The 14,329-nt window shown below is 51.2% G+C and overlaps 1 protein-coding gene across 9 annotated transcripts in view; it reads left to right on the plus strand.

Moving 5' to 3' along the window:
* The window catches only part of MTG2 (mitochondrial ribosome associated GTPase 2), a 21,199-nt gene extending 6,870 nt beyond the window's left edge, over positions 1-14,329 (plus strand). For 3 of the 9 annotated variants that reach the window (XM_017503461.2, XM_017503456.2, XM_037729568.1), the window contains 6 exons: positions 5,706-5,914; positions 7,621-7,768; positions 9,065-9,180; positions 9,866-10,084; positions 10,344-10,482; positions 11,867-14,329. In XM_017503461.2, coding sequence (XP_017358950.1) covers positions 5,711-5,914; positions 7,621-7,768; positions 9,065-9,180; positions 9,866-10,084; positions 10,344-10,482; positions 11,867-12,261 — 1,221 coding nt within the window. In that variant the 5' untranslated portion in view covers positions 5,706-5,710 and the 3' untranslated portion in view covers positions 12,262-14,329. Of the gene's footprint in view, positions 1-1,297; positions 1,330-2,171; positions 5,558-5,579; positions 5,915-7,620; positions 7,769-8,767; positions 8,800-9,064; positions 9,181-9,865; positions 10,085-10,343; positions 10,483-11,866 lie in introns of those variants that run through there. The other 6 variants (XM_037729570.1, XM_017503462.2, XM_037729569.1 and 3 more) reach the window with 6 other exon arrangements.

The following is a 14,329-nucleotide window of genomic DNA, read 5'->3' on the forward strand; positions in this document are numbered from 1 at the left end:
TTTTTTGAGATAGAGTCTCGCTCTGTTGCCCAAGCTGGAGTGTAACAGCGGTACAATCTCAGCTCAGCGAGCCTCCACCTCCCGGGTTCAAGCCTCCGCCTCCTGAGTAGCCAGGACTACAGGCACATGCCACTACGCCTGGCTAATTTTTGTATTTTTAGTAGAGACGGGGTTTCACCATTTTGGCCAGGCTGATCTGGAACTCTTGACCTCGTGATCCACCTGCTTCAGCCTCCCAAACTGCTGGGATTACAGTCGTGAGCCACCGCACCTGGCCGGGAGTGTTCTTTTATAACAAATTTAACTTCTTGAGTAGATGCAGGGCTATTTTAGATTGTTTATTCTTGTGTTTCTTTAATAAGTTGCATTTTTCAAGAAATGTGTTTATTTTACGTAAGCTGAGTTGTGATTGAATTTGCTGGCGTAAAGTTGTTACTGGTGTTCTCTTGTCGTTTTGCTCTCTGTAAGGTGTGTTGAAGATAACCTTTTAACATTCCTGGCAGTGGAGATTTGTGCTCTCCGGGTTTCTGTTAGTAAGCTTGGCTTTTCAGTGAGCCTGCTTTTTTGTTACATTTTATTGTTGTCGTCTGTTTCTTTGTTTATTTCCACTCTGTATTATCCCTCCCCTTCTTACTTCGGCTTACTTTGCTCTTTCTGGTGTCTTGATTTGGAGGAGCCTTAGGTTACTGATTTTAGCTCTTTCTGCTTTACTAAGGTAACCTTTAGAGCTGTAAGTTTCCTTCTAAACACTGCTGCAGCTGCATCTCTTAAATTCTGGTGTTTTGCATTCTCATTGTCATTCAGTTCAAAACATTTTCTAATTTCTCTTTTGATTTCTTCTTTGACCTATGGATTATTTAGAAGAAGGTTGTTTAATTTGCAGATATTTGGGATTTTCCTAGATATTTTCTAGCTATTGACTTTCAGTTTAATTCTGGTTAGAGAATAGACCCTATGGTTGATATTTGAGGGGGATTGGTTGGAGGTTGCTCACGTCCCTGATATAAAATGGAGTATTATTTGCATGTAAGCTGCACACATCCTTCATATACTGTTTTCCCCCCAGTCAGGAGCTCTGTCACCCAGGCTGGAGTGCAGTGGTGTGATCATGGCTCACTGCAGCCTCCAACTACTGGGCGTCAGTGATCCTCCCACCTTAACCTCCTAAGTAGCTGGTGTTATAGGTGTGCACCACCATGCCCAGCTAATTTTTTTTCTTTTTTTTTTTTTTTTGGTAGAGACAAGGTCTCGCTATTTTACCTAGGCTGTTCTCAAATTCCTGGCCTCAAGTGATCCTCCCACCTTGGCCTCCCAAATTGCTGGGATTACGGATATGAGCCACTGCACCCAGCCTTTCTGTATATATTAAATAATCTCTAGATTATTTATACTACAATATAATATAAATGCTGTGGATATAGTTGGTGTACTTTATTTTTTTAATTTAAAAAAATTGTTACTGTTTTTTGTTTTTCGGATACTCTCTACCTGAGGTTTGTTGACTCCACAGATACAGAGGGCTGACCGTGCATGGCTTCTTTTCAGTGTATTGAGACTTCTTTTGTGACGCATCTTACGCTCTGTTTTGGTGAATGTTCCACATGCACCGGAAGATAGTGCATATTTTACAGTTGTTGGATGTACTGCTATATAAATGTCAACCTGGTAAATATTTTGATAGTATTGTTTAGATTTGATGTCTTTACTGTTTTTATTTTTCTATTTTTAGACAAAGGGTCTCAGGGCAGTTGTGGTGGCTCATGCTTGTAATCTCAGCACTTTGGGAGGCCAAGACAGAAAGATCACTTGGGCCCAGGAATTTGAAACCAGCCTAGGTAACGGGGAGACCCCATCTCTGCAAAAAACTTTAAAAACATTTGTCGAGCACAGTGGCACTTACCTGTAGTCCCAGCTACTCAGGAGGCTGAGGCAAGAGGATTGCTTTAATACAGGAGGCTGTAATGAGCTGTGATTACATCACTGCACTCCAGTTGGAGTGACAGAGTGACACCCTGTCTCAAAAAAAAAAAAGATAGGGTCTCATTCTCTCGTTCTGTTGCTCAGGCTGGAATGCAGCTTTGAATTCATGGGCTCAAGCAACCTTCCCGCCTTACCTCCCAAGTAGCTAGGACCACAGGGGTGCACCACCAAGCCCAGCTAATTTTTTTTCTTTTGGTAGAAATGAGGGTCATGCTGTTTTGCCCAGGCTGGTCTCAAACTCGTGGCTTCAAGAGATCCTCCCACCTTGGTCTCCCACAGTGCTGAGATTACAGCCAGCAACCAGCTGGCTCTTTTTAACCCACCTTGTCAACCTCTGCCCTTCACTTCGAATCTGTGAACATACCATTTAATGAAACTACTTACACGGTTGGATTTAGGTGCACTTTTAGTATTGCTTCCTATGTGTCCCCTCGATTTTTTGTTCTTTTGTTCTTTTTCTTCTGAATTTTTGGGGTAGTTCTTAGCATTTCATGTATCTGTTGGCTTTTCGGATCTGTGTCTTTGTATTGTGTGTTAGTAATTGCTTGGGAGCTTCCAGTCTGCGCACCTAGCCTTCACTGTCTGCTTAGAGTTAATGCTGTGCCCATCCCAGAAACAGGGGACCTTGCTGTCATCTGGGTCCCTTTAATCCCCTGCTGACCTTTTCATTGTGCTGTCACGTGTATTACCTCTGTGAGCAATGGAAGCCCACTAAACAGTGTTCTTTTGTCTGCAGTCATACATATTTAAGAACTCTTAAGAGGAAAACAGTGGCATTTGGTATTTACCGTTTCTGCTGCTCTGCCTTCCCTCCTCAAGATCCAGGCTTCCCTCCGGTATCATTTTCCTTCAACCTGAGGAACTTTCTTGGGCATTCCTTATACAGCAGGGATATTAGTGATAAACTGTCTCTGTTTTCTACCACCTGAGATTCTTTATTTCACCTTCCTTTCTGAAAGATACTTTCCCTAGGTATAGAAGGCCTCAGCACCTTTTTTCTTCACGCACTTGAAAATATCACTACCTGCCGGTTAAAAGCAGTGTGGATCCTGGCCTGCATCCCGGAAGATAAGAAGGGTGCTCTTGGGAAACCGCGGAGCCCCGAGCGCCACCTGGCACTCAGCGGCAGTGCACCAGCGGTGGCCACACAGGCGTGGCGGCCACACAGGCACAGCTGCCGGGGACACTGGGAAGAAAGCCCGCGGGAATGCCTTTGCACCTTGTCCACAAATCTAAACTCATCTCAAAATCAGCCGTCTTTTAAAATATATTCACAGGAAGAGTAACCAGGGGAGGTGTCCTACGGAGAGGTGGCCCAGCGTGGCAGTGTGGTCAGTCAGGGAACGAGAGCACCTGTGTGGAGCAGGGAGGTGGCGCTGAGGGCGGGTCACAGTAGGGCTTGAGCAGCTCCACACGTGTCTTAAAGAGCATGGAGGCCCAGTTTCTTATAGGCAGAGAATGGAGTGACCAAGACCACAGGAGAAAATTAGAATGATCCCAGAGTGCTGAACTGGGATCAAGGACGTCCTGCTCGTAGCTGGCCTGCCGCCTCCCAGGTGTCAGGGGCGGTCCAGAGTCAGGAGAGGCTGAGGAACCTTCTAGCCCAGAGAGCCGGCGGAGGCACGGCAGCTGCAGGCAGCAGGGATTGGGATGCAGACTCTCCTGCGGGGGGGGGCTCCTGTGGGAGCGCCTGAGGAGGGGCTGTTGGTCATGGCCGGTCTCGGGGAAACACACATGGAATGTTCCGGGTGCAGGGAAGTCTGGTCAGTAACTGACTCAGTGATTAGGAGAAAGTTCTTTGTATTCTTCCAACTTTTCTGTAACTGTGATTGCCTCAGAATTAAGGCGAAATAGCCAAGGACCCCACAGAGGAGTGACACCCCGCCTGAAAGGAGGTGACCCCTTTTCGGAGGAGTGAGGCCGTGGAGAGGGAGGCATCCAAGCTGTCTCAAAGAAGGAGGCAGGCAGTGTCCCCTCGTTGTGTTCCCACACGGGCCTCGTGGCCAGTTTTCAGCTGAGTACCAGGGGCCCTTTCTGTACATGCCTCTCATACTCAGGATGGGGAGCGCCTTGTGAGGTTCTTCCTGTGGGACCCGCTGAAGAATGGGGGGCTTGGGGAGCAGGCAGTGTTTGTGCTCGTGGTGAAGGGAGAAGGGCTGTCCTCTGCTAGAAGGCAGGGTCGCCAGCTCCCTCACTGTGCCCTTGGCACCTGCAGGGTCACCAGCTGCCATGAGCGGCTGAATGCACACATGACCACTGAAATAAGGCTCCGAGAGTGACAGCAGCTGTGCCAGCCCTGTCGCTGTGCAGATCTGTTCCCACCAACACCACCGTCAGGCACCAAAAGCATGGGTTTTCCACACCAACAATTCACCAGCCCTCTCCAGACACCACCGGGCACCCGATAATTCACTTCAGTCTGACCCTGCCGTGGTTATCACAGACCCCAGGGTTAGGGGCTCAGTCACACCAAACCACCTCCCATTTCAGATGCTAATTGCAGGGCACCCACACTTCTGTCCATCTTGGCTATACATTGGGGGCTCCTGCAACCCCTTCAGGTTTGATAATTTGCTGTAGTGGCTCACAGAACTAAGGAAGGCAGTTGGTTTGCATTGCCAGTTTACTATAGAGGATGCCACAGGAGGCAGAGGTGGGCAGCTGGGTGAGGAGAGGCACAGCGAGGCCTGGAGGTCCTGGGCACAGGAGCCTGTGTCCCTGGGAAGTTGTGTGTCTGCCCTCACAGCACAGGATGTGTTCACCAAACCGAAAGCTTTCCAGGACCCCAGCTGAAGGATTTCCATGGAGGCATGATCACTTATGAACTCAGCCTCCAGCCCCTCTCCCCTTTTTGGAGGGTGGGGGTGGGGCTGAACGGTCCAGGCTTCTCGTTGTGTTTCGGTCTTTATGATGACCAGCCCTGTCCCAAGGCCATCCAGGAGCCCACCAAGAGGTGCCTCATTAGAACAGAAGACTATCCTGTCACTTGGGAAGTCCAAGGGATTTAGGAGCTCTGTGTCGAGCACCCCTGTCACCCCCATCACTCAGGAAATTACCAGTGTTCTGAGCACTCTGCGTCAGGAGCAGAGGCCAAGTGTCTGCTTCTCATTCTCTCAGTGTGCCCGCGAGGGCCACTGTTGTCTAGCTGTGTGGATCAGCTCAGCCCATCCTCACCCCCAGCCCTGTCCTTACAGCTCCCCATCCTAAGTACGAGTGTCCTTACAGCTGTGGAGGCTGAGGCCACACAGGCGCGTGGCTATCCCTGAGACTTGGTTTCCAGAGCCTGGATGCTTAGCTGCTGTGACCCACGTTTAATGTTTTTGTTGTGTTCCAGTTTAACAACTTTAAAGTTGCACAAGATTACCCACTTAATAATATTTGAATAAATGGGTGTCTTTATTTTCAAGAAATTTTGACTTGCAGTTCAGATTTCCTTTTTAATATTTTTGTTGAGCAGATACTTGATATTCCATAAGAGGGCATGTCTAGCGTGGTGGGTGATTTAATGTTTTAAATCCTTTGTACAGAAAGCCTGCTCTCGAGTCACAGATCGGCTGACTGGGTCAGGGCAGAGAGGGTGAGTGCCCAGCGAAGTCGGATTTGTCAGTTCACTTGTTTGTTTCAGAAACAGGCATTGAGACCTGCTGGTGGGGCCCTCCTCTTTAGTTTCTGTTTCATGCCAGGATTCAACCAAGTATCTCATTTTGCCAATCTGACTTCCGTAGGGGCCATGACACCTGCAAGGCTTTTCTCAGCAAGATCGAGGACCATGTTTGAGGGCGTGGGGCACTGGGCCTTGTCCATGCAGGCTGGCCTTAAGCCCAGCCAGCTACCGCCACGGCAGGTTTCTCCCAGGCTGCTCTCGGTCGGCTGTGCGGACCACGCGAAGCATCAGGAGCTCCCGGGGAAGAAGCCACTCTCTGAGAAAAAGCTGGTGAGACTTCTGAAGTTAGGGGCCCCAAGTCTGCATGTGGGAGTACAGCAGCTTGCCTGTCTACTCCCCAGAAAGCACAGGGTGTGGTTTTGGGTCCTCTTGATCTCATCTCTGTTGATGTTAGTTAATGATGTTACTGATGGGGGCACATGGAGCTTCTTGAAAATGGTGGGGTGAAATGCGGCCTGTGTGCCAAGTCCCACACTCAGCAAATCCCAGCAGGCTGGGAGAGGTGCTGGGTGCTTGGAGAGCCGTGGTAGAGGCTGCTCATTTTACCATGATCCTGGGTATCTTACATGTCTATTACATATATCCTTTAATATATGTGGCTATTTCTTAATTTAAAACCCATCAAGGGGCCAGGCGCGGTGGCTCATGCCTGTAATCTCAACCCTTTGGGAAGATGAGGCAGGCGGATCACTTGAGGTCAGGAGTTCGAGACCAGCCTGGCCAACATGGTGAAACCCCATCTCTACTAAAAATTAATAAGTAAATAAAATAAATGGAGGAAATAGACTTTCTGTTTCATGGTTCTTTAAGCCTTACAAGTTTTTCTTGTTCTGTTTACCAAAACCTCCTATTTGAAACATGATTCTCTCTCATAAATTCAAGAAAATACAAGTTTATGACTTACTTCATTCCTCCTGAATGGAGGGGCTACAGATAAGCATCACTGGGGCAAACAGCACTTTGGGGGAAAAGCCGCCGTGGCGGGAAGCGTGCTCGCATAGCGGAAGTGTCCGCACAGGCCTGCCTCATCCCCAGAAGAGAAGGCCAGTCTAGGTGTGGCTCTCCCTGTCTGGTGGACATTACACGTTGAGATTTGGAAATAGCAGTTCGTGGTTTTTCCACACGGTGGTGCCAAAGAATCTTAAAATGTTTGTGTATTTTCTTTTAAAAGAAAAAAGGAAGACGCATTTGAGGAGTATTGGATGGGAGTGCAGAAGCAGCAGGCCTGGGTGGCTGTTGGGCGTGGTGCGTCTGTCCGTGCACGTGGCAGAAGCCCGGTGCCCACCCCAGGGTGTGGTGCGGCTGCAGCACCCTGGGCCAAGGGAGCTGACCCTTCTGTGGTCGGAGCTGCTGTGTAGTGAACAATAACCTGATTAGTTCTCTCTTCGACCAGACTGCACCTGCCTCAGTGACCTCGCGATCAGCTTTCCCTCCAGCAAGGGGCTCTGTTTGCATCACTAGGTTTTTACGGTGAACCTTGTTTGCTTCAGGCCCCAGAGTCGAAAGCCTGGCAATTGTGCAGGAATGGCTGTGACTCCATTTCCCTATCACATCCTGGGAAATCAGAACTTTCTGAGAGTAAGGTTCTACTATTTCAGGAATGGTTTTTTTGGAATGGAAAGACACATTATTTAATGAACATTTCGTAAACAAGATGTGGGTGTTTTAGGTTAGAAATGCTGGGTTTCGGTTTGTTTTTAAATTAGTCTCACCCAGAATAAGAAATGCTGAATTTTGAAGTGTGGGTCCATACAGAATACTTAGGTCTGCATCGTGGATTTACCTCTGTCTACAAATGCTGCTGACTTATGGGAGCTGTTTTATCTTTGAATTTTAGAAGAGATTAGCCACGTTAGTGTCATTAACCTCGAATTTTAATAGGCTGTCCCAGATAGAAGTACATCTCAAATGGATGCGTGATCTCTCGAAGGGCCCTCAAGTGCTGAGGTGACGTGGGATGCTTGTGCTCTCTGCAGAAAAGGTATTTTGTGGACTGTCGGAGAGTGCTTGTCTGTGGAGGAAACGGAGGCGCCGGGGCAAGCTGCTTCCACAGTGAGCCCCGCAAGGAGTTTGGAGGCCCCGATGGAGGGGACGGAGGCAACGGCGGGCATGTCATTCTGAGAGGCAGGTGCCCTGGGGTGGCACGGGCGGAGGTGGGGAGGGGCCCTGAGTCTGCATGTGCATTTGAACTAAAAACCTGATGTATGGGCAGGTGCAGTGGCCCATGCCTCTGATCCCAGCACTTTGGGAGGCCAAGGCAGGGGGATCACTTGAGCCCAGAAGTTCAAGACCAGCCTGGGCAAAAAAAATAATTATTTTTTTGGTCTCAAGATCTGTGGATCTACAAAAAATTTTTGAAAAAATTAGTGTCAGTGGGAAAAAAAATAAATAAATAAAGTATTTAAGTATACAAAAAAAAAAAAGAAAGAAAGAAAAAAGAAAAAATTAGCCAGACATGGTGATGTGTGCCTGTGGTCCCAGCTACTCCAGGAGAATTGCCTGAGCCCAGGAGTTCAAGGCTGCAATGAGTCTTGATCATACCCCGGCACTCCAGTGTGGGTGACAACGTGATACCCTGTCTCTAAAAAAATAAAAATAAAATGTTTAAAACCCAGCTAGGTACAGTGGCTCATGCCTGTAATCCCAGTATTTGGGGAGGCTGAGGATCACTTGAGCCCAGGAGTTTGAGACAAGCCTAGGCAACACAGTGATACCCTGTCTCTTAAAAAAAAAAATAACCAGATGTGGTGGCACACACCTATAGTCCCAGCTACTCGGGGTTGAGGCACGGAGATCGCTTGAGCCCAGCAGGCGGAGGCTGCAGCGAGCTCCCATGGTGCCGCCGCACTCCATCCTGGCTGACGGGGAGACCTTGCCCTAAGAAAACCAAAAGCCCTGATGTATGGATGTCATTTTTATAAAATACACGGATGTTCATAAACAGCACACGCAAAAAAGCAGCTTCCAGCATGTTTTGTCTTGTTTTTTAATTTCAGGAGCACAGAGTGTTTCCTGTCAAGGCACCTGACGTGCTGGCCGCGTGAAAGCAGAGCCTGTGCGGCAGCCTGGCGGGTGCTGCCGGGTGCTGCCGGCGGGTGCTGCCGGGTGCTGCCGGGTGCTGGTGTCATTCCCACTCATTCGGCACAAACGCAGCAGCGAGCTGGGAGCAAGGCGTTCACAACAGTCATAGAATGTAGCTACTTTAAAAAATGAGTAATTTTAAAATGTTCAGAAATGACAGCACTTTTGGAAGCAAAATAAGTTCACTTTCAAAAAGCCATGCTGCTGTTTTTGTGACTTCTGCTGCAGCCCCACTCCATGCTTCCATACGCATTTTTAAGGTTCTTAAAAGGGACACAGAGATGTCAGCAGTAGGCCATGGCTGTCTTAAAGGGGCTGAGACTCTTGTTCTCACTTTAGTTGATCAGCGAGTCAAGTCCCTGTCATCGGTCCTGTCGAGGTACCAGGGTTTCAATGGAGAAGATGGCGGCAGTAAAAACTGCTTCGGGCGCAGTGGCGCCGTCCTCTATATCCAGGTGAGCCGAGGCTGCCGGAGCTGGCCCTGTCCCTGTGGTTCCGGATCATTCAGCTCCTGGGGCCACCCAGGAGACCCCTGTGACTTGATGCCCACAGCCAGGAAACAGCGCAGTGCAAATGGAGGCTGCAAACAACAGGAAAGCTGCCACGCCCCCAAAGCAAAGCCCAGACAGGCGCTTGTACCAGGGTCACGCGATGTGCATGTCACCTAGTGAAAAGCTCATGAAATGATTCTCTTAGAAATCTGGAGCCCACAGCATCCACACTCGCTCCGTCTCTGGCACCATGAGCCGCCCTCCGACCGAGGAGCCCGCTGCCACCCAGCGGGCCCGGTGTCTCCTTGCCAGTGTAGCTCACTCTTCTCTTAGATTAGCCGTTTTGTTCCCATTGCTTCTGTTCACCCTAATGTTTTGGAAACACTATTTGGAAAAGCCCTTTGTGCACTTAGAAGGGCGTGTACCGAGCCCCGTGAAATCCCTGGAGCACTGGGACCTTTTTCTTGCATTCCACGGCTGTCAGCGGAGGTGAGTGGGGTGGGGCTGCGCCATCCCGTTCCTAATCTGGCAGCCGCCGCGGGCACCGTCCGCTCTTGTCTTCTTCCCTTAGCGCTTGCTCCAGGAGAGTTACGGTCGCCTTTCCACACTGCTCATACGGCTCAGCTGATGAGCGCCTGCTGTTTCCCAGGTCCCCGTGGGCACGCTGGTGAAGGAGGGAAACCGAGTTGTGGCTGACCTGGCTCACCTAGGCGACCAGTACATTGCCGCACTAGGTGGGGCCGGAGGGAAAGGCAACCGCTTCTTCCTGGCCAACGACAACCGTGCCCCTGTGACCTGTACCCCTGGACAGCCAGGACAGCAGCGAGTTCTCCACCTGGAGCTGAAGACGGTGGCCCACGCCGGGATGGTAAGTGTCCCCTCCGCCAACAGCATCTGTACACATTGAACTCTAGAAAATCCCTGTTCTCCGTGGGGTTTTGCCAGCAGCCAAGAAGCGAACAGCTTTGGGACTCACCGTTTTCCCATGAGTGCAGGGAGGGCTTGGTCGCAAGCATGAGCCCTTGTGAATCCCGCAGTCCTGAAATCCTCCCACCAATCGAGTTAGTTACAGACCGTGCTAACAGGTGCTGCCGAGGGCCATGCCACGCCTTCCCTCTCTCCCCCAGGTGGGATTCCCCAACGCCGGGAAATCCTCGCTTCTCCGGGCCCTTTCAAACGCCAGACCCGCTGTGGCTGCCTACCCATTTACCACCCTGAAGCCCCACGTCGGGATCGTCCACTACGAAGGCCACCAACAAATAGCAGGTAGGATTCCAGAAATCTCTCACAGGTTAGACTTACATGTAGCTCTTAAATTTAGCTTTCCGTTTAAAATGTAGCATAGTTTTTCCTGATTTAAACAATTTTTTTTTTTTGGAATGAAGTCTCACTCTGTCACCCAGGCTGGAGTACAGTGGCTTGATCTCAGCTCACTGCAGCCTCCGCCTCCTGTGTTCAAGCGATTCTCCTGCCTCAGCCTCCTGAGTAGCTGGGATTACAGGCATGTGCCATCACGCCCAGTTAATTTTTTTGTATTTTTAGGAGAGACAGGGTTTCACTGCGTTGGCCAGGCTGGTCTCCAACTCCTGATCTCAAGCGATCTGCCCACCTCAGCCTCCCAAAATGCTGGGATTACAGGCATGAGCCACCGGGCCTGGCTTTAATTTATACAATTTTAATCAGCCTGTTCTCTATGAAAATTAGGTTCCCACCCCATCCCCCCGGGAGTCTGTCAGTTACAGTTTAGAAACTTGAGCTGAAATTTCAGCCTGAGGACGTTATTTCTTCCTACTCCATTTGTCCCTTGCTTTCATCTGTGGAGGCTCAGCACCGTCACAACCTGTGGCTTAAAAGCGTTCCTTGTGCCGTTTGAAAGAATAAAACTTTTTCCCGGAAAACAATGTACCCATTAAAAATAGTAAGCCTGGGCCGGGCGCGGTGGCTCAAGCCTGTAATCCCAGCACTTTGGGAGGCCGAGGTGGGTGGATCACGAGGTCAAGAGATCGAGACCATCCTGGTCAACATGGTGAAACCCCGTCTCTACTAAAACTACAAAAAATTAGCTGGGCATGGTGGCGCGTGCCTGTAATCCCAGCTACTCTGGAGGCTGAGGCAGGAGAATTGCCTGAACCCAGGAGGTGGAGGTTGCGGTGAGCCGAGATCGCGCCATTGCACTCCAGCCTGGGTAACAAGAGTGAAACTCCGTCTCAAAAAAAAAAAAAAAAAAAAAAATAGTAAGCCTGCTGGTGAGGTTGTTCGTACGCACTTTATATCTGCAGAGTACTCTCTATAATTCCTATCCATAATCAAAGTATTAGTAGGGTGTAGGAAGCCATTTTCCTTTTTTTGAATCCCATTTGAAGCCGGAAGGATAGAAGGTGTTAAGTGTCCCCTGCTAGACAGATCCGTCACCATGCCGATCTCCCGGTTATCACAGGGTGTTCCGTTCCTTGGCTGGCAGTTAGTCCAGTGAAGCACCCGGTGATCAGATGGCTTTAGTTCAAGCCATTCCTTGAAAGGAAAGTGTTAGAACTCAGGAAATCCAGCCTCCGCAGTGGGCTCCAGGCCTTCCCTCCCAGACTCGAGGTGGAAGGCGCGCTTGGTGCTGGGTGGGACCAGTGGTGACCCCGTGTGCCCGTCTTCCCTGCAGTGGCCGACATCCCTGGCCTCATACGAGGCGCCCACCAGAACAGGGGCCTGGGGTCTGCCTTCCTCAGGCACATTGAGCGCTGCCGCTTTCTCTTGTTCGTGGTGGATCTTTCTCTGTCTGAGCCGTGGACTCAAGTGGACGATTTAAAATACGAACTGGAGATGTATGAAGAGGGCCTGTCTGAGAGGCCCCACGCAATCATCGCAAATAAGATTGACCTCCCTGAAGCCCGAGCCAATCTGTCCCAGCTCCGGGATCACTTGGGGCAGGAGGTCATCGCACTGTCGGCGGTGACCGGTGAGAACCTGGAGCAGCTGCTGCTGCACCTGAAGGTGCTGTATGACGCCTACCTGGAGGCCGAGCGGGGCCGGGGCCGCGAGCCACTCAAGTGGTAGCTGTGGCAGAGCGGGTGACTTCTGGGCCGCTGGCCGAGCACATGTGGGTGTGAACTCGGTGGCTTCGAATGCATCAAGAAAGTGCCTTGTGGACACAGCAGAGTTGTGGTGCTTTTAGCTCTCAGGGGCCCCACCCGCCGGCCTGGGATGCCCTCAGGTAGGGGAGCATTCTGTGTCCCCGCCCCCCAGATTTCCTACACCTGTCAGCAGGTGCCGACTGATAGCCAGCCGACTCATCTGTGCTGATTAACACCCCTAATGAGGTGTTGGGGTGCCCACGCCGCAGTGGCCCTGCTGCTGACTCGGGTCTCCGCAGCGCATGCATGGACTCTCGGGTGAGCTCAGCAGAACCGCACAGCCAGACCCCCGGTCAGCGGTGCAGAGCGGCCTTCTCAGCACGGAGCCCCTCCCGCCTCCATGGCCTGCTGCAGAGGGAGACCTCTGGATCCACACTGGGGTTGGGTACGCCCCACTGTCCACAGCCCTACGGAGCCACAAGGCACCGCTGCACCAGTGGTGGGGACGAGGACGTGAGTCCAGGCAGAGCAGCGAGGACAGCTGTGTGCTTTTCTCCAGCGCCAGCCGTCTGAGAAGGGCAGTGAGGGCCAACTCCTTCCTGTCCTTCAGAACGCTGCCATGTGCTGGCTGGGAGCCAGGCGCCGGGAAGCCTCAGGCTTCACGACTGAATGCACCCAATATCCGCCCAGGCCCCAGGATTCCGGCTGGGCTGCCGTGTGCATGGCGGGTTGCTCACTAAAGGGGGTGTGGGCCAGGGAACGTCGGCATTACTCCCAGAAGGCGACGCGGCATGGGCAGATATGGTGACAAGTGGAAGGACACTTGTGCCTGCTAGTGTGGGGCAGAATTTCCACTCGGCTCCATTTGCTTGGGATTGGAGGAGAACCCTTGTGCTGGGCCAGGCGGTTGCCAAGCCTTCCTGACCCTGTGGGAGATGATGGGCCTCTTCCCCTGGTGGGACGGTGGCTGAGGGGGCCTGTGTTTGCCCCTCGAGGCAGCTGCATCATCTTCTGTCTGATTGCACAGGGCCCACAGGACAAGGACAGCTGAGTTGCTGGCAGCCTGCCTGTCTCACAGAAGCCCCCAAGTAGTCTCATGCCTCTCACATATCCCTGAGGGCCCCTAAGAAAGAAAGTGGAGGGGACACTTGGGAGGCTGAGGTGGGAGGATCACATGAGCCTGGAAGGTCGAGGCTGCAGTGAGCTGTGACTGCGCCACCGTACTCCAGCCTGAGTGACAGGGCAGGACCCTATCTCAAAAAATAAAGTGGAGGGACAAAAAAGCAGAGAAGTGTGACCAGAGGGGGACCATGGCCCTTACGGGAGAGACAGCGCCACGTTGTGGAAAATGTGCGCTGGGGTGAGGTGTCCTTGACACACTAGGCGGGCTTTCTGGAGCAGTTCTCTTTTGATCTCACATCAAATCTGCAGCGAGAACATGACAGTCCTTTTACCCGAAGCTTTATTTTAATGTCTTATAATTTCAAAGGTCCTTCTATCCTAGAAGCCAGAGACAGGTTTTGCATCTATTTGCTTTTCCTTTCAGGCCACCACAAAGGGTTTTGTGGAATCAAGCGAGGCCAGAGAGCCATAATTATCCCTGGCTTTCATCTAGGTGCCCTTACCGGGGATGCTCAAGATGCCTCGTGGTGCCCCCTGCACTAAGCCCCCAGCCCAACCTCCCCGAGGCTGGAAACCTTTCTCTGCACCTGACTCTCAGGCTGCCCGGGGACCAGGCCATTGCTTTTTACTGAAGCTGGGGCTCCAGAGGGGAAGTCACCATGAGCCAGGTTGCCCAGAAATTTCCTTGCTGCAAAAAGCCCCAAAACTTCTCCCTGCCTCACACAGAGCTTTTGCAGTCCTAAAAGCTGACACGTTTCTCTCTAACACTGTTCTCACTGAGGGGGGAAACTCCACACCTTTCTCTCTAACGCTGTTCTCACTGGGGGGGGAAACTCCACACCTTTCTCTCTAACACTGTTCTCACTGGGGGGAACTCCACACCTTTCTCTCTAACACTGTTCTCACTGGGGGGGGAACTCCACACCTTT

Source organism: Cebus imitator, unplaced genomic scaffold, assembly GCF_001604975.1.
Source record: "Cebus imitator isolate Cc_AM_T3 unplaced genomic scaffold, Cebus_imitator-1.0 Scaffold311, whole genome shotgun sequence".
Taxonomy (NCBI): Eukaryota; Metazoa; Chordata; class Mammalia; order Primates; family Cebidae; genus Cebus; species Cebus imitator.